At 52.1% G+C, this 20149-nt stretch overlaps 1 protein-coding gene across 3 annotated transcripts in view; it reads right to left on the bottom strand.

The window, feature by feature from the left end:
• Window positions 1-20149, bottom strand: part of PRKAG2 (protein kinase AMP-activated non-catalytic subunit gamma 2) — a 277944-nt gene that overhangs the window by 195643 nt on the left and 62152 nt on the right. For all 3 annotated transcript variants that reach the window (XM_060021147.1, XM_060021146.1, XM_060021148.1), the window contains exon 2: window positions 2788-2859. In XM_060021147.1, coding sequence (XP_059877130.1) covers window positions 2788-2859 — 72 coding nt within the window. The remainder of the gene's footprint in view (window positions 1-2787; window positions 2860-20149) is intronic.

The following is a 20149-nucleotide window of genomic DNA, read 5'->3' on the forward strand; positions in this document are numbered from 1 at the left end:
GAGGGGGTGGTGGCGCTGAGCCCCGGGGTCTGCTTCCTGTAGGTTGGGAGGGGTGGCGTGGGTATCGGCATGATTGCAGCCATTGGGGACAGAGCCCGTGCCTCTTAGCAAGCTGCAGTAAATTGATACCTTGCTAAACGTAAGGGCACGCCTCCCGAGGCGTGAACGTGAACGAAGGGCCCAGAGCCTCCCGAGTGCCTGCCGGCTCTGCAGAGCTACGCGGCGGGCTCTCAGGCCTCCGCAAGCAGAGCTTCCAGGCCCACCTCTGTCTGCCACCGCAGGGAGGGCCGCGGGGGCCAGGGCCAGGCCACCCAGTGCTTGGTCTCAGCCCCGAGGATGCAGGAAAGCGAAGAGGAGGGTTGCACGTGTGAAGGTGAGCGAGGGGTCCGCGGGGCTGGCCTCGACGGTGACTGACAGCTGGGCACAGGGCACCCCTTGGGAGCCTGAGGGAAATGGGTGTGGGCGAAGGGGTTAAAGGTGAAGGGCGCCAGGAAAGGGGGGCCGAGTTGGACAAAACCTCGAGGTGAGGGTCTGTGGAGCCCGACTCAGGCTGGGGAGGTGTGGAGGCTGTGCCTGGGATGCAGGACATGGCCAGTGCCCTCGGGGCCAGTGCGCTAATGGTGTGTGGCTCCGCTCTGAGTCCCTGTGTGCTCCAGACGGAAAGGGGCTGGCGTTCTCAGCAGAGGGAATGGAGGAACAGTGCACACGGCCAGCAGTGGACGAGAGGCCCCGAGCCACGTCTAAGGCCTGGCCTGATGCCACATTCCCGAAGGCTCAGGTAAATGGGTCGTGGGTGCACCCCTTCACGGTGCTCCGAAGTGGGGGGTGTCCTGAGGCCACGCCTGCGTTCCCAGACTGTCCCTGAGCACGTGTCCCGGGCCAGTCACTGCTCTACGTCTGCTCCATCGACGAGCTCACTGTATCCTCATAAGGAAAGGGGAGCACCGCCACGATCCCGGGTTTGCCGATGGGGAGACAGGTTCACAGAGAATATCTTGTCCCGGGTCACACAGAAGGGAAGCTGCCAGGATAAATGAACAAAGGAGCCGGGCTCCCCATCCCAGGATCAAGGGACACAGACAGGAAAACCTGTGGGCATCTGGGCATTCCACAGACTGCCCCAGACCAGGCCATGCTGGCTGACCCAGAGTGACCACAGTGGTGTTGAATGACCCCAGGGACGCTGATGGCACTGACCTACCTCCCAATACTGGCCCGGGAGCTGCACACAGAGCTGTGCAGAGTCAAGGTGACCATGAAGCTCTTGTACCGAGATGTGTTATGTAACAAAGAGCTGCCTCCTCTGGGAACAGGGGAGCCAGGAGAGGGGACAGGTGGGAAGACCAGGCAGCTCCCACATCAACCGATGCTTGGGAAGGCAGGGTTGGCATCGTTGTTGGTTTTTTTTCGGCTGTGCTGCGTGGCTTGTGGGATCTTAGTTCCCCGACCAAGGATCGAATCCGTGCCCTCAGCAGTGAAAGCGCGGAGTCCTAACCACCGGACTGCCAGGGAAGTCCCAGGGTTGGCATCCTTGAGTCCAGAAGACCCATAAAGGGGAGCTCAGCTGTGGCCCCTGCACTGAACTCTGAGTGTACCTAGATGGGAGAGGAGGCCGCCACGTGTCCAGTCCACATTCAGCTTGGCAGTCCCTGAGGATTTTCAGTCCCCTTAGGAGACGGGGGTCTCAGTCACAGGGTACAAAGATGCAGAGATGATCCAGAAAGGGCAGAAAGCCTCCTGTCCGGCCGAGGACACGTCCCTGCATGGCCTGCGCCACTGGCCCCAGGTCAGGGTGTCCAGACGCAGCGCAACGCACACTGGGCTGAGCGCCAAGAAACCCAGACTGAAGCCAGCTCAGTTATTAAGCAGCCCTGTGACTGTGGGAAAGTCTTTCCACCATCCTGAAGTCCAGTTCCTTCATTTAAAACCCAAGTGTAGGTGCTGCATGGGACCCCAGGACCTTTGCACAATCTAGGAAGGAAGTCCCAATAACGTTGGAGATTCCCATTTCCCATCAGCCCGGTGGGATGAGGGACGTGGAGCCTCCAGGGCCAAAGAATTCAGCCTAGCTCTTGTCTCTGCTCTCAGACACTGCCCACGGCAGCCCCTCCCGAAGCCTCAGCCCAGCAGCCGCCCCAGCCGTCTGCCGCACACTCACCGTGACCGCGGGCCACCTGGACCTCCCTTTGCTTGCCACGGCCAACCCACCCACCCCGGGATGCGCACTCCTCGGCTGCCTGCCCTCCACGGCTCCAGCTTCCTCTGGGGGAAAAACTGACCAGCGGGAGAGGGGAGAATGTGGGTTAAAGAGAGGAAAGGGAAAGGGGGAAAGAGGACGAAAGGGAGAGGAACGGGCAGGGAGAAGGGGCTCCCGTCTGCGGGGGAGACAGTTGGTCTCCACATCCCAATTTCACTAACGCTTTCAACCTCCTCTCTTCGCTAATCAGCTCCTCGGGCACTCAGGGTGCTGAGCTCACTATCCATCTTCGGCATCACCTCTGCCCTCTTTGGGGAGTCCCGTGGCCGCGGACGAGCCCAGAGGGAAGAGGAGAGAAGAGAAAGGAGTGAAGCCTGGCAGGTGTGAGGCAGGTGTGAGGCAGCAGCCAGGTGCACGGGTGGGAGCGCAGGTCAGAGCATAGGTGGGAGCACAGGTGGACACGTAGGTGGGAGCACAGGTGGATGTACAGGTGAGAGCACGGAGGGATGTGTCTTGGGCTCGCGCTGAGGGAGTTCTGCCTCAGTGGCACCTCAGGTGAGCCGTGAGAAGCTGTGAGGAAGGTGGCTTACCTTACGAGAAGGATGCTTTTCTGAACTCTCCAGGTCTCCATCCAGGAGCGGCATGGCAAAGGAACTCAGGTCCTAGGACGGAAAGAGAGCACGTGGTCAATGACCTGGACCCTCAGGTGCCCATCTGGCCTCGTCCAGGGCCGCTCCTGGCTCTCCGTGTGTATCACCACCCCCTCCCCGAGACCTCCTCGAATGTCAAGCCCCAGGGAGGACGCGGAGGGCCAACAAGGTGAAAGGAGGGGTGGAGATGTGCTGGCACCCCTCGGAGATCCTGACCCACCTCCAGCTTCCCTTCCCATCCCCCCAGGGGAAGGAGCAGGAAGAAGAGGCTGGGACCGCAGGGCAGAAGGAAGACAGCAAGGGAGGAAAAGCAGAAAAGGGGGAGGGCAGAGCCCACCACAGCGCTCAGGACTTCATTTCATGACGCGAATGTGGCCCAAGAAGTGTGTCCTCCTGGAAAGATGGCAGGGCCGCATGGGAGGGCTGGCCGCTGGGGCAAAGCGGTCAGAAAGGCCTGATGACATCGTGGCCCAGAGAGATGGCCATGGGGGGAGCAGCTCGCCAAAGACTCGTGGTGTCTAAAATGAAGTCATCACGTCACCCTCACCCTGCTCCCCTTTCCTCCTGTGTCTTGCCCGGTGGACACCTCCATGCCTGGGCAGGAACCGCACCTGGGCAGTCCTCCACCGGGAGAAGCTGCCTGCATCCCTAACCTTTTGGTTTTTTTCTTTTTTCCTTTTTTATTGTGGTAAAATACATGTACACAAGATTTACCATCTTAACCATTTTAAGTGTACAGTTCAGTGCAGTTAAGCACGTTCACCCTGTTGGGCAACTAACCTCCAGGGCCCTTCCCTTTGCAAACTGAAACTCCATATGCATTTGACAACCACCCCCCAGACCCCTGCCCCAGCCCCTGGCACCCCTGCCCCCATTCTACTTTCTGTCTCTATGAACGTGACAACTCTAGGGACCTCATGTAAGTGGCATCGTACAGTATTTGTCTTTCTGTGACGGGCTTATTTCACTTAGCATAATGTCCTCAGGTTCATCCGTGTTGTAGCGTGTAACAGGATTTCCTTCCTTTTAAAGGCTGAATAATGTTCCATCGTATGGATAGACCACATTTTGTTTATCTGTTCATCCATCATGGGACACAGGGCGCTTCCACACCCTTTGGCTACTGGGAATAATGCTGTTATGAACACAGGTGTTATGGATTGAACTGCGTACCCCTCAGAACTCATAGGTTTGAAGTTCCCACCCCCATTACCTCAGAATGTGACTGTATTTCACGGCTGAGGGCACGGGTTCAATCCCTGGTTGGGGAACTAAGATCCCACAAGCCAGGCAGCGCAGCCGAAAAAAAACCAACAGCGATGCCAACCACGCGTTCCCAGATAGAGAGGGTCTTTGAAGAGGTAATTACGTTAAAATGAGGTCATACGGATGGGCTCTCTAATAAGACTTCAATCCAGCAGCACTAGTGTCCTTATAAGAAGAGGAGATCAGGAAACAGACACAGAAGGAAGACACATGAAGACACAGAGAGAAGATGGCCATCTATGAGCCAAAGAAGGAGTTTCTCAGAAGAAACTCACCCTGCCGACACCCTGACCTTGGACTTCTAGCCTCTACAATTGTGAGAAAATAAACTGCTGTTGTTTAAGCCACCCAGTCTGTGATACTTTGTTATGGCAGCCCTAGCAAACTAATACAGTGGGTGTACAAACATCTCTGCGACCCTGCTTTCATTTCTTTTGGGTATATACCCAGATGTGGAATTGCTGGATCACATAGTAATTTATTTTTAATACTTTTGAGGAACCCCCATACTTTTTCCGTAGCAGCTGCACCATTTTACATTCCCACCAGTGGTACACAAGGGTGCCAATTTCATCCTCACCAACACTTGTTATTATTTTATTTTAGTTTTTGTTTTTTATGGTGACCATCCTAACGGGTATGAGGCAGTATCTCACTGTGGTTTTGATTTGCATTTCCCCAATGATTAATACTGTTGAGCACCTTTTCTTGTGCTTGTTGGCCATCTGTATATCTTTTCTAGAAAAATGTCTCTTCAAGAAGCCCTTTGACTATTTTTTCACCAGCTTGTTTGCTGCTGAGTTGGTAGGAGTTCGTTATATAATCTGGATATTAACCTTTTATCAGATATATGAATTGCAAGTATTTTTTTCCCATTCTGTAGGTCGCCTTTTCACTCTGTGGATTGTGTCCTGTGGTGCACAGAAGTTTTTAATTTTGATGTGGTCCAATTTATCTGTTGATATTTTTATCAATACTTTGTTGCCTGTGCTTTGGTGTCATACCCAAGAAATCATTGCCAAATCCAACATCATGGAGGTTTTCCCCTGTTTTCTTTAAGTTTTACAGTTTAAGCTCTTATATTTAAGTCTTTGATCCATTTTGAGCTACAGAAGTTCCCCCCCCCACCCATCAGCAGTTTTGCCTTCCAACGTTTCAGGTACTTGAGGTCAACCAGGGTCCAAAAGTATTTAATGGAAAATTCCAGGGAATTCCCTGGTGGTCCAGTGGTTAAGACTCCATGTTCCCAATGCAGGGGGCCCGGGTTCGATCCCTGGTCAGGGAATTAAATCCCACATGCATGCCACAACTAAGAGTCCACATGCCGCAGCTAGAAGACCCCGCGTACCGCAGTGAAGATCCTGCATGCGGCAACTAAGAGCTGATGCAGCCAAATAAATAAATAAATAAGGGAGGAAAAAAAAAAAGAAAATTCCAGGGACTTCCCTGGCAGTCCAGTGGTTAAGACTCCGTGCTTCCACTGCAGGGGGCACGGGTTCGTTTCCCGGTTGGGGAACTAAGATCCCACATGCCTCACAGCGTGGCCAAAATAATAATAATAACATAAAATAAAAATTAAAAAAAATTCCAGAAGTAAACAGTTCAAAATTCCAGAAATAAACAATTCATCACAATTTTGTTTTTTGAATTTCGTGCCATTCTGAGTAACTTGATGAAATCTTGCACTGTCCCGCCCTGTCCTGCCTGGGACGTGAATCATCATCCCTTTGTCCAGCGTATATCCACACAGTACATGTGCTACCCCCTCGCCAGTCACTTAGTAGCCGTCTTGGTTATCTGTTTGACTGGTGCGGTACCACAGTGTTTATGCTCACATGAGCCTTATTTTACTTAATAATGGCCCCAAAGTGCAAGAGGAGGGACACTGGCAATTTGGATATTCTCTTACTGAGCCTACTTCATAAATTAAACTTTATCCTAGGTACGTACGTACAGGAAAAATCATAGTATCCACGGTTCAGTTCCATGGTTTTAGGCATCCACTGGGGGTTTTGGAACATATCGCCTGTGGTTAAGGGGAACTACCGTAATTTTTGTATATTGTATAATAAGGTAAGGGTCCAACTTTATTCTTCCACATGTGGATACCCAATTTTCCCAGCACCAAGTATTGCAAAGACTATCTTTTCCCAGTGAATGGTCTTGGCACTTTTGCTGAAAATCATTTGGCCATATACGTACGGAAGAGTTTCTTTCTGGACTCTTTGTTCTATTTCATTGGTCTATATGTCTGTCTTTATGCCAGTACCACACTGTTTTGATGATTGTAACTCTGTAATAAGTTTTGAGCTCAGGGAGTGTGAGACCTCTAACTTTGTACTTTTTTTTTTTTTCAAGATTGTTTTGGTTACTTGGGGTCCCTTGAGAGATCATACAAATTTTAGGATGGATTTTTCTATATCTGCAAAAAAATGCCATTGGGATTTTGATAGGGATTGCATTGAATCTGTAGATGACTTTGGGTAGTATTACCATCTCAATATTAAGTCTCCAATCCATGCACATGGGAGGTCTCTCCATTTATTTGTGTCTTCTTTAATTTCTTTCAGCAACGTTTTGTAGTTTTCTGTGTACCTAATCTTTCTTTTAACCCCTTCCACCCTCCCAACCCCTTTGCTGTGAGGTCCAGGTCTGCACCCTCCTTCGCCCAGCTCTCTTTTGGGTTTCCTAATGGTTCTCCAAATCTTTCAGCTTAGCCTGTTTCAAGCTATCTGCAAACCTCTGCTAGAACAGTGATTCCTAAAACCGTGGCCCCATTATGCTGGCCTCTGCCCTAAAGCCCCAGGGCCTCCACCATAGCCTAGGCAATGGCTCCCACACCTAGTCCACTGGGACTTGCTGGCAATCTCTTACGTAGGCAGATTCCAGACTCAGCCCCTCTGGTGCCGGTTTATTTCAGCATCCCAGGCTGGTTGCACCTTGGGAGTTGGATCCCACCACAGAGTCGACTGGTCTGCGGTGCCGTGCGGGCGTCACGGTGATTCAGCCGGCAGCCCCGGCGGGGAGCCACCAGCTTCCCGTGGGCGATTCACAGTCAGGAGCTCTCAGCCGGGCCCTGCAGGCTCCAATACAGGCCCCGTGGATGTGCCGACCTCTGCAGCCTTATTTCTGATGTGCTCTGCACCCCGTCTCCTCCTTTCAGCAAGAGCCCAGGCAGGATCTTGATAGCTTTTCAAACACAGCTGTGCGCCTGTGGACACGTTGCCTGGAATGCTGTCTCAGCTCCTCAGTTCAAGGTCACCCTTCGCCCACCGTACAACCCCTTCCTCGGAGAACAGACTTCGCTTCACTTGGGTCCCTGTGGGACGGAGCTGGCCATCTCTCTGAAGCTTGGAGCCCTTTCCTCCTGCCCACTTGCCTCCAGCTCCCAGCCCGGAGATCCTGGCTCACAGGGTGAACTCCTACTGTCACGCAAAGCCCAATTCAGATACGATCCCTCAGGCAGGATTCATTCTTCTCTTATCTGTGCTACCACAGTACCTCAGACTACCTTTATTACAGGACTTATTGTGCGATCTTAATACCATTTATCAGGCTACTTCTCTAACTGAACTGTGAACCGGTCAAGGGTGAGGGGAAATCATTCAACTCGCTATTCTGCGCCACAGGCAGCAGGTGTGCAGAAGTGACTGAATCAACTCCTGGACAAAGCAGCCCCTCCCCCGGCAGCACGTGTAGGGGGTGCGCGCCTGTGCTGATGGGCAGGAGGGGCCGCGAACGGGCAGACCCCGCGAGACTGCAGGTCACTAAGGAAGAGGAGGAAACAGGTGTGGACGCTTAGCTCCTATTTTAATGAGTACGTTCCTCTGCGGTTTCAAACAATCATTACCCTCACTTTTGTTCAGCAGAGCAGTTTCTACACACCAAAGCCCTGTTGCACATACTCGATTATTCCTCATGGAACCATCAGGCTCTAGCGACTGAGGCCCTGGCAGTTAAGTGACTCAGGACAAGGCGGTCTTGAAAGAGCCGAGACCAGGATGCGGGTCTCGCTCTCATCCCAGGCTGCCTGGAGCCCTGGGAGGGCCTGCGGCTGGTCCCCTGATGCTCGTCTCGCCCAGAGCGAGACAAGGAGGGCGCCACACAGGCGACCACGGCAGCGCGCGGTGCGTTGTCCTCGGTCAAGCATCCCCACAGAGAAGTCCCTTGGCACCAGTAGTGGACTTTGCTGGAAGGCTCCCCCATCCCACATTCCACGATTCTAATCTCAGCTCTCACCTCCCCGAGCTCACCGGGAAACAGTGCGCACCGTGGAGGCTGGTGTGGGAAAATCTCCGACTGCAGCGGTGACCACGAGACTATTAGCAGGTGGAGTGACGGGGACCTGGCCTCTCAGCTCGGCTGACCTTCCCGAAGGCCAGGCGCCGGGAGCTCACCCTGCTCACGGGGTTTAAACGCCCACCAGAGCTTTGTGCCTCCCTCACTGCTTTGTCCACATCTGGCCATCCTGAATTCTCCCTCCCCACTGGCAGGCATTCAGACCCTCCCTGGTGCTGGGTGGCCAGTTCACTGGGCCACACTGAGGCACCTAGAGACGCTCTGTCCTCTGGGATGGTCCTCAGCTGCACACACTGTATTTTAGACCCTGACCACGTGCTCCGGAGATAAATAGCAGGGTCTCTGGGGAAAGTGCATTTTCAGGATTTGGGCTGATAAAGTCGCCTGTCAGGAAAGCAACAGGACAAAAGAGAAAAGCCCCAGGTTTGAGAAAATTCCCAAGATGCGAGCCAACCTTAATACTCCACCCCTGCCCCTCTTCAGAATTTCAGGCAAAAGCCAAAAGTCTAACTCAAAGAAGTCAGGTCTCAGAAGCAGAGCTGTCATTAATTTGCCATTAGAATGTCCTTAAAACTTCCATTTGTTGCCTCATTTGGTCCTCAGAGGAGCCCATACAAGTAGGAAAGGCAAGTGGTACCACCCCAGTCTATAGATGAAGATACAGAGGGTCAGAGAGGTTAAGCCACTTGCCCAAGGCCAGACAACCAGACAGTAGCAAGCAGGTCCTATAACCCAGGTCCACCCGCTCCCAGCTCAGAGCTCTTTCTATTGAACCACCCCACCGCCTTGGGATGGCTCAGCTCCAGTGACAAAAAACAACCCGGGAGACTCTTCCCTGGTGGCGCAGTGGTTAAGAATCCGCCTGCCAACGCAGGGGACACGGGTCCGAGACCTGGTCCGGGAAGATCCCACATGCCGCGGAGCAACCAAGCCCGTACATCACAACTACTGAGCCCGCGTGCCTACAGCCCGCACGCAGAGCAGCCACCGCAATGAGAAGCCCGCGCACTGCAATGAAGAGTAGCCCCCGCTCGCAGCAACTAGAGAAAGCCCACGTGCAGCAACGAAGACCCAACGCAGCCAAAAAACTGAAAAAAAAAAAAAAAGACTAAAAAAAGCAACTTGGTATTGGAGGCTGTGAAGATACAGGGTTCTTCTATGCAAAGTGAGTCTCCGTGGCACAGTGAGATCACAGGGGAAGAGAACAGATGGAGGAGGGTCTGTACAGTTCTGTGATTCACTACCAAGGCAGCCTGTGATTCTGTCTCTTTAAGGTCTACTTCTTAATGAAAAGTAATTCACCTAATACAACATTGTAAATCAGCTATACTTCAATAGAACAATTTTAAGAAGTATTTCATGCTGATGTTGCAAAGGACAGACAAGTATCAAGCTTCCCCCCGCCAAATTCGATCACCCACATTTTGTGTAGTTTGGGGTCTTACTGACGGCTCACCCACTCCCCGGCCACTTACCCCAACGTTTCTCTATGCTGTTTACAACCAACTGATGTGTGAATTCTCGAGAAATGAGGGCTCTTTTACTCCCGTCTTAGCCTTGACAGTAGGTGTGTATCGGTCAGATATAGTTCTGCCTTTTCAGCATTTCTGATGCTTTGTCTTACAAAACTCCTTTGTTGATGCAGCTGGGCTACCCCAGGAAGAGCCCTGGTGAAAGTGCACACACAGGACAAACAGAAAGGCTGCCAATGTCAGGGGCCATGGCCTGCACCTAAGGGCCAACCAGGCGTTTTAAACATCAGGGTGACCACAGAACATTCCTGTGCAACTACCAGCCGTTAGACTCCTACCGAGGAGGGAACACTTTGAGGACAGTTTCATGTTCCTCCCCTGCTGAGCACACCTGAGCCCAAAGAGTGTCCATCAGCGGCATCTGGGGCTACCTGGGTGCAGACAGCTGACCCACGGTGCTGTCTGGGCGTCGACGAGCCCGCACCCCTCGGGCACATAAGAACACGACCTGTTCACAGAGATAGAGCCGGAAGGCCGGGTTCCAGCCCAGTTCTGTGGTTTCCTATCTGGGGATCTGGGAGATCTCGGGCACGTCTGAATCCAGTTTTCCATCTGTCAGATGACAGGGTTTAACTAGATAATTTCAGAAGATGCCTGTTAGCTCAGACATTCTCTGTTCTTATCTGTTGGGCTAAACAGCAGGTGGGGTCAGGAGCGGTTTAAGGGAGCACTGCTAGGCTGAGAATAAAATGCTTCTCATCTTCTAGGATTTGTCATCAAAACAATTCTCTTCATCTCTCAAACTACCAAGTACTCTCCACTGTTCTCCCAGCTCAGGGCAGAGTCTGCAGACATGGTGTGGGCTCCACCACGGAGGGATGAGGGGGTGCCCCTTGCTTCCCTGGCGATGCTTCTTAGCTGAGCGGGTCGGGACCCAGACACACATCTGGCTTTTCTATCTTAATGTGTGTCTCAATCTGCTTCTTAAGTACTAACCCTCTAGTTTCTCAGGTGATTTCTAAGGTCCCTCAATTTTAAGCACATGGATCGCTAGTACAAATGCCAGGTGCATCCCAGCTCAGCATGATTCCGGAAAGCCGTGAGTGGTGTCCTCAGACTAAGGGTACCTGGCCCCCTGCCCTGCCTGTCCCCCTGACCCCCGTACTCCCTGTCACCAACGTGGGGGGTTGCTCCCACCATCTAACCTCCTCTGCACCCGAGCTGTTGGAATTGTGGTGAAGGCCTTGGTGAGGCCCTCACGTGGGATACTCAAGGGAGGCGTCTCCAGATGGACTGGCTTTTGCTCAATCCCTCAAAACCACCAAACGGGCAATTCTTGGTACTAATGTTGGGGGTAGTGACCAGAGCCATGGTCACTTGGAGCCTTTGAGAACACTCATGTTACATAACGACTCTCAGAAAAATAAGGAACGAACCCAAAATCACTGGAACTCGGCAACAGGGGAGGGACAGGGGACAAATTAGGGAAAAAAGCCTAAACTGAACTCTTGGAGAAGTTCCAGAATTATTTATTTTCCACAGAAGACATCATGGTTTCTGACTGCACTCTGAGAGGCTTCCTGATATAAAAGAGAAAAAACCCCACTATTTTTCACTCCTGCGGCCACCCTCCCACCTCCCCTCACCTGGTGGTCCCAGGATTGATTCACATAGCTGTTTGGGGGCTCCCTCGCTGCCCTGGCCAACGACCCTGGGTCTTTGTGCCCATGTGATGCCTACTGACCAACCGCGGGAGGGAAAGTGCTTTGGCCCCGTGGTGGGCAGGACTTTCTCCCAAGAAAGAAGCCCTGGGCCGTGCAAAAGGCAGAAATCTGGCAGCCTGACCTTCCTTGGTGTTAAGGGAGTATCCTGCCCCACTGCTGTCCCCAATTCCTCACCCAGTGGCCTCTCCAGCTCCACAGCAGCACCAGACAGTAAACTTTTTTCTCAACAACAAGTAGCTTCAGAAGCCCTAGACCAGAGTGGTCAAGAGACTGCATTCTCCCCTCAGCTCTCCCCTGACTCTGGCATGGAGCAAAGCATTTTAGTCTCCAAGGGCCTCAGTTTTTCAATCTGTAAAATGAGGCTATAGTGCCGTCTGTATCACAGGGCAATGTTGTGAAGACCAGATAGGATGATACAAAAGAAGGTCCTTCCCGAAACTACAATGAGGTATCACCTCACACCAGTCAGAATGGCCATCATCAAAAAATCCACAAACAGTAAATGCTGGAGAGGGTGCGGAGAGAAGGGAACCCTCCTGCACTGTTGGTGGGAACGCAAGTTGGTGCAGCCACTATGGAGAACAGTATGGAGATTCCTTAAAAAACTAAAAATAGAACTACCGCATGACCCAGCAATACCACTCCTGGATATATATCTAGAAAAGATGAAAACTCTAATTTGAAAAGATACGTGCACCCTTATGTTCATAGTAGCACTATTTACAATAGCCAAGACATGGAAGCAACCTAAACATCCATCAACAGAGGAATAACTAAAGAAGATGTGGTACATATATGCAGTGGAATATTACTCAGCCATAAAAAAGAATGAAATAATGCCATTTGCAGCTACATGGTTGGACCTACAGATTATCATACTAAGTGGAGTAAATCAAAGACAAATATCATATGATATCACTTATATGTGGAATCTAAAAAATGATACAAATGAACTTATTTACAAAACAGAAACAGACTCACAGACATAGAAAACAAACTTATGGTTACAAAAGGGGGAAGCAGGGGAGGGATAAATTAGGAGTTTAGAATTAATAGATACACACTACTATATGTAAACTAGATAAACAACAAGGACCTACTGTATAGCACAGGGAACTATATTCAGTGTCTTGTAATAACCTATAATGGAAAAGAATCTGAAAAAGAATATATATATATATCTGAATCACTTTGCCACACACCTGAAACACTGTAAAGCAACCGTACTTCAATTTTTAAAAAAGGTTAAAAAAAAAGACAGCCCTTCCCATAGTGTGAGCTCCCACACGGAACTGGGTTGCATCAGGACCACTGTCCAAGACGCGCTCCGGCCTCACCAATCAAGGCCACAGAGAGGCCAAGGGTGTCACCCGGGGCAACCACCGACCTGGGAAGCCAGGGCAGTCTCCCACGCTCCACTTGGGTCTGAAATCAGGTGAGGAGCTTCTGCAAAGACGCTAGCTGCCCCTCCTATAATTAGAGAGCCATCTTTATCCCTTTCCCAAGCAGAAGACAGGCTGGCTAATAACTGGAGCCCGGCAATCCTGAAGCGGGGTTACACAGTGCAGGCTGCTCCCAGAGGCTCTCTTCCTGCTGAAAGGCCGAGGGGCCAGGCCCTGCCCTGTGGGCAGCCTTTGCTTGACCAGAGGTAAATGGAACCTTGGAAGGACCTGTGGCCTCCTGGCTCTACAGCCAAGGATGCTGTGCAGAGGGGAACAGGGACTTGGGCTGTGGGACGCCTGGGGACCCCAATCCACATTCCCAGGGCCCTCCCTCCACACCTTCCCAGCTCAGGCCCCCAAAGCGACCTCTTAAAGGCAAATGTTCCCAGGCCAGGTTGAGTCCAGACCCTGCTAACCACTAAGGACTAGGCCCCAGCCTCCTGTGTTCTTCCAGCCCGAGCTCCTCCCGATAGAGGCAGTGGGAGGGGCAGGCCGGGTGGAGGACGCAGCGGGTCTGGGTCAGCTCACGGTCAGCAGGGAAGGAGGCAAGTGCCTTGGGGGGCCCAGGAGACACAGGTGTGGAGCTGAGCTGCCTGGTCTGCTGCAGCCCCCCCAGAGCCCATCGCAGGCATCTTTTGCGCTCTTGTCACCAAATGTGGCCGGGGTTGCAGGTGCTGCCTCAATCCAGAACAATCCCAGTCTCCACGGGTGGTGTTTTAGGCCAAGCCAGGTGATGGGAGGAGAGTCGTGTTACAGAGGAGAGGGATTTGGGCTCTGATGACCCAGTGCCATCACAGAGCCTGTGATGGTTAATTTCATGTGTCAACGTGGCCAGACCACAGCGCCCAGTGGTTTAATCAGCACTAAGCTAGATGCTGCTGTGAAGGGATCTGTAGGTGAGGTTAGCATCTATCATCAGCAGAGCTTAAGTAAAGGAGATCACCCTCCACGATGCGGCTGGCCTTCCTCCAGTCAGCTGAAGGCCTCAGAGCAAAAACTGAGGTTTCTGAAAGAAGAAGAAATGCTGCCTCAAGGTCTTAGCATCAACTCCCGCCTGAGTTTCCACCTGCTGGCCCGCCCTGTGGATTCAGGATTTGCCAGTTCCCGCCAACACGAGCCAGTTCCTTAAAACAAATCCCTTGATATGTAATATTTATTATCTTAATACTATAATTATATTTATAATATAAATAACATATATCAGTTAATATCCTATTGTGATATATAATATATAATGATACAGCTTAACATAACATGTGTAATATATGTAATATATACAACTGTTACTATTAGTTAATATTTATATTAAGTATACATTGCATATACTTAATATATTAATATATTAATATGTGATAAATATATATTAAGGATATATACATGTGTGTATACTAACGACATACGTGTAGGATGTATGTATGCATATACAGGGATGTGTATCTCTTACTCCTCTTGATTCTGTCTCCGGAACCCTGACTGATGCAGAAACCTAGACCCCTCCCCCTACCACCCTCGAGCTGGTGGGTGCTGACCTTGAGCGAGTCTGGCCGCAGGAAGGTGGCAGTCTGGAGACAGTCAGCTACCCCTGGGGAGGGGAGTGGGGCCCACTCGGTCAGCAGGGGGTCTCTGTACGCACAGAGCCCTGACTTTGTCAAGGACCGCGAAATAAATCCCCAAGGGAGATCGATGGATGAGAGGAAAAGACAGGTGTGAAAGGTCTTCGCTCCCGCAGGTTCAGTAAAAAAACAGGAGACAGCCCCAATAGTCCTATTTTTTACTGTCATGGAAGATTTACAATGTGTAAAGGAGAACAGCAGGTTGGAAACATCCCGAAATCACATTCTAGCGTCATCTGTGGAATGATGAGAATTGTTCTCGCATCGCTTGCTGGGTAAGTGGTGTGTTTCCACCAGGCGTGTGATGATGCTGTGTGGTACCCACCCGCCGTCTCCCTCCACCCACCACAGTCAGCTGACAGCAGGGAGACGCTTATTCACCCAGGGACGCGCTCCTCCACACTGCCGGACGCACGGGCAGGACTCAAACGGGAGTCTTTCCCCACACAAAACCGACACTGGAAAAGGTGCCAAGAAGCTCATTCACACGGAGACATAAATGACTGATGAAAGCCTAGGGTACAGGAAACACTAAGACCTCATGATCAGAGAAGGATGTGCTAATGGGATCTCTCGGGCCACTTGGCCCATCTGAAAGCAAGGACAAACAGAAGTGGCTGTCTGTCAGAGGACAGCCGGCCCTTAATTTCTAGGGCTGTTTTCAACTCTGACATTTCACGATGTTACTAAGACAAACCTTAAGAGAGGGTCTGCAAAGACCAGCGCTGGGCTTCTGGGGAGGGTTATTTATCCGCAAGTAAAACGCCAAATCACCAGCTGAGACTGTGGTAGCCTTGGTGTTGAACCCTCTGTGGGTACCACCCACTGCCCGGCCAGCTGGGTGACTCTGCTGGTCCTCGGGCCTCCCACATGCTAAGTCCTCTCCATGAAGGAAAAAAGCGACCACGAGGGAAAGTGGAGACGCTGCTGGGTGTGCCCCGCGGACCCAAATGGCCCCCGACAGCTGCCTCTCCACCCGCCTGCCCAGCGCCCCACGGGCAGCGGGGGCACAGGGGGAAAATCACATGCTTTGGGTCTGGGCTTCAAGACGAACCGCAGGACAGAAAACTTGAATGAGAATTAAATTGAGCATCCAGGGAACGTGTTTATAAGGTCACAGCACTGCTGGCGGCTCCGAGACACACCCTCCCCCATGCAGGGGGCTCTTATGCAAGACTCAGGGCTTAGAGACCTACTTTCTGCTCTCAACCACCTACCCAATGTGGCTCTGGGATTTGGCCCAGGAGCCAAAGTCCACACAGTTTTCAGCTCAGAATCTGAAGAATACCCCGTGTCCATATTTATAAAACTGTTTATCAAAAGATTCTTCCTAAACATTTCTGCAGGTGCCCATAGCTTCTTCCATTCCTACCTGTGTGTCACCACCTGCTGTGACCACATGTTACAGACTGAAAAGTACAAGGAGTTCAGGGGAAGCAGCAAACACCAGGGACCTGAATAGAACGCAAGGGCTTCTGCACTAAGTAAGCGTAACGAAGAAGGCGCTTTTATTCGCTCTAACTTTCATCCCAGGCTGAACTGGCGGCTCCAGAAGCATTTAGCTTTTCTCACTAACAGTGCCAACCCATCAGTGGGTCATGAAATCGATTTCGTGGATGATACAACCACCCAAATATAAATTAGAATGAGGATGCATCTCATTGTTTCCTAAAATTGTTTCAATTATTCACACATAGACATGAATGAAATATACATGTTACTGCGTTGTGGACAACGAAGTCTGGACCACTGTGCACCACAGGAGCTTTGAAGCAGTGCGGGTAGATTTCAGAGGGGAGCCGACACCCCCTGTCCTTCCAGATGTCACGACAGTGAACAGGGACGAACACCATCTTTTGTCCTCTGTCCTGGCCGAAGCCCTCTGACCTCCCTTTGTACTTTGTGCCCAGAAATACGCACACAGGATGGAGACAGAGAATCACATCTCGTCACTGTCATGGATGGGAGGTAGGCAACTCCTTACCTTCCCCCCGACCCTTTTTTTTTTTTGGCCGCGCTACATGGCTTGCAGGATCCTAGTTCCCCAACCAGGGATGGAATATTTTTTTTTTTTGGCCACACCCTTGGCAGTGAAAGTGCAGAGTCCTAACCAATGGACCGTCAGGGAATTCCCACCTCCCCTTTCCTCCAACCACATCCATCCCTCCCCTGGCCCTCTGAGCAGTGGGCACTGCTGCTCTGACCCACCGTGGGTCCTGCCAACTCTAGCAGTCTCAGGCGACCCCAGACCCAGAACAGCAGTTACAGCCCTGGGGCAACCACCTACCGAGACCCCTCCAGAGTGGGATCTGTCAGCACCTGTGCCCCTCTGGTCCAGGCCTACCGCAGACTCCCTGGTCTCCTGACACCTAAACCAGGGAAATAACGCAGTCACAGGGTGTCGCCGTTGGAAAATGTCAGAGACCTTCCAAATTGATCCCCTTCCATTACAGGTGGGCTCACAGGTTTCCAGAGAGATTTGAGTGAGGTGCTCAACGCCACGTGGTAGAGCCATGACCGAGCCAGAACCAACTCCTGGTCTTGCAACTTCTAGCCAAGTTCTCTATCACACCGTGCTCTCTCTAGTTGACTCTGACCTTCTAGCGTACGTTTCCATTACGTAAGGTGATAACAGCTGTCCTGCAGAGTCATAGTACAGACGGAGCCCCTAGCACGGACCTGGCTGCCCTGCGCACCCAGGTGTCAGTTATTGTATAATTATTATACAAGGTCAGCCATCATCTAATTTCAGTTCTCTTGGTATCTTTGCGTCCAGCGACAGAGCTCTTGTTCCAAGTTGCCCTTTGTCATCCACTGGCTTTGCGTGAATGTGTTACTTCCTGGGATTGCACCACGCTTGTGGTCATGCCCATTAGGGTGAGCAGCTGCTCCGGGAACTTTCGGGAGGGAGCCACAAAAGCCTCAGCGCCCTCCATCTGATGGAAGGCTGGAGGGCCCTCTGCAGAGAAGGGCTCCAGGTGCTGCGTGTCAAAGCCTAACGCAGCAGGTACGTGGAGATCAGCGGCTCCAGGAGATGCTATCTGCCCACTTCCCCTTCCTTCCAGGGCAGGGCCTGCCCGGAGCCCCTCGGGCACACACCAGGCACACGCAGGGCACATGTCGGGGGGCTCCTCGTGGGAACTCAGAGTTCTCGGGTAGAACAGGGGGCACTGGGGGCACACGGCATCCTCCCTCAGAGCCCAGTGGCCACTGAGGGTTCCAGGCACCCCACCTTGGGCCAGAGTTCCCCACAGGGCAGGTTAATGATGACACTCAAAACAGGCAAGTGGCTAGCTCTTTGCAAAATTTATTTTTTGGTCCTTTTTACTAACTTAGCTCCTATTGTTAAAAAAGAAGCTGAATTGAACCTATGCCCTCTCTGAGGCCTGGATACAGATTTCTGTTCCAACCAGCTGTGCTGACTGGAAACTCACATCCCGTCTCTGGTCCTCGGTTTTCTCACCTGAGATAGGAGGTATCTGGGTCTGAATCCTGGAGCTCCTCCAAAGGCCTTCCAGCCCCCAAATTCTATTCTAGGCCATCCCTCCTCCTGGCACCGAGATGGCAGACTCCCTTCCACATGCCGGGTTGAGCCCCAAGGCCATGATGGGTCACACTGCCCCTGTGACCCACCCACCTGGTGGGTGCACCCTGGGGTCAGGCCCAGAGGCGGCAGGACAAACACCTGTAAGTAGCTTCCAGGGGGTGGGGGAGGGACGAACAGGCAAAGCACTGGGAATGTTTAGGGCAGTGAAACTACTCTGATACTGTAATGGTGTATACACGTCACTATACATTTGTCAAAACCCATAAAATGTACAAAACCAAGAATGAGCCCGATATAAACTCTGACTTTCAGTTAATAATAGTGTATTAATCAAGGCTCATCAGTTGTAACAAATGTACCGCTAATAACAGGGGATGCTGGAAGGGAGGGGAAGGAGGTACAAGGGAGCGCTCTGTACTCTCTGCTCAATTGTTCTGTAAATCTAAAACTTCTCAAAAAAAAGTCTATTAATTAAAAAAAAGTAATAGCAGCAAATAGGCAGAGATGGCCTCAGTTCTGTCGGTCAACTGATCGCCCACCACTCTGGGCCTTGATCACCCACCTCCTGTCATTTCTACAGGAGACAGCAGGGAGCCTGCAGTCTAGCTGAGGGGCTGCCCTGGGCTGCCCCAAGAGGCCTGTGGTCATCAGTCCATGTGGGGACAGGAGCTGGAGTGGTCACTTGGTCCTGCATCCATGGCTCTGAGTCCTTCCGGAACGCAGGGGAGCAGGCGTATTGCACACGCCCAGACTCAGGGCCCTGAGGCCGCGGGGATCTCGGGCAGAGAAGATAAACCTGGAGATGGAAGAGCTAGCTGGGGTCAGGCAGCAGCAGGGCCGGGAGGAAGGTCTGCAAACCCACGTCCCCTCTCGCAGGCCGAGCCGTCCAGTGTAGACCCCGGGGCGAGGGCTCTGGCCTTCACGCTCCAGATGGGAGCAGGTGGCAGCCGGGGTCACCGGGCAGCCTCAGGATGTCTGGAGGGCGGGGGACACAAATCCCAGGGCCCGACTGGAGACCCCATGGGCACAGAGTAACTAGCGGCTCCCAGTCGGGGACTCAAGGCCACAGACCACGGCGCTAACGAAACCAAACAAGGAGTTTGCTGAGGTTTTTGTTTTTGTTTTTGCGGCCAACAAACACATTCTATTCAAGAGGCCAGCTCGTTATATAAGGAGGGGAGGGAAGAGAAATGCCGGGTGTGAGGCCAAAGTCACCATAAGCGCAGAAACTTCTAGATCAGCTGCCACCACGGCAGGGAGTCAGGTACACAGCACAGGGATTGTAGCTTTGCTTTTTCGAGGAAGGGGAAAAAGAGCCTGCTTCTCACATCCTAGGGTAAAAGCCATCATCTCTCAGGAAGACCTGGTCCCTGGAGTGTCCTCGTGTGTACCTTGTGTCCCGAGGCCACCTGGGTCTCCCTTCAGGGTGGGACCGGGCTCGAAACACCTCCCTGTGTAACTCCCACCATTTTTCATCTAGTCCCTGCTGGATGGTTTGGGATCTTTATTTCTCACTGAAAAAAGCACGGAAGATTCTGGGTCAGGTCCTGTGGGGACGTTCCTAAGCCAGAGGACCCCTTGGGATTGTCTGTCCCCTGGTATCACCAGCCCTTTCGTTTTCACTCTTGGTCACTTGGTCCTGGAAGCCTCTGGGTCACATATCTCTGCCGTTGGCACCTACAAGGTCTTGGGGACACCCCTTCTTACTTGCAAAACACGGGGCTCCACGTCCCAGGTCCTGTGTCCAAAGCGAGTGGACTCTGACCTTCCAGGACCGCTGTGGGGAGCCGACGTTTCCAAAAGATCTGTCCTAAACTGATCTAGGAGACCAACGCATCCCCAGGGAGGTCCATGAAGAAGAAAGGGAAATCCCACAGGCAGAAGAGAAACCAGAGATGCCAGGCGGGATTCCAGGGGCTCTGCGTGGTCCCCTCTAGTT

The sequence above is a fragment of the Delphinus delphis genome, chromosome 9 (genome assembly GCF_949987515.2).
Source record: "Delphinus delphis chromosome 9, mDelDel1.2, whole genome shotgun sequence".
Classification (NCBI taxonomy): Eukaryota; Metazoa; Chordata; class Mammalia; order Artiodactyla; family Delphinidae; genus Delphinus; species Delphinus delphis.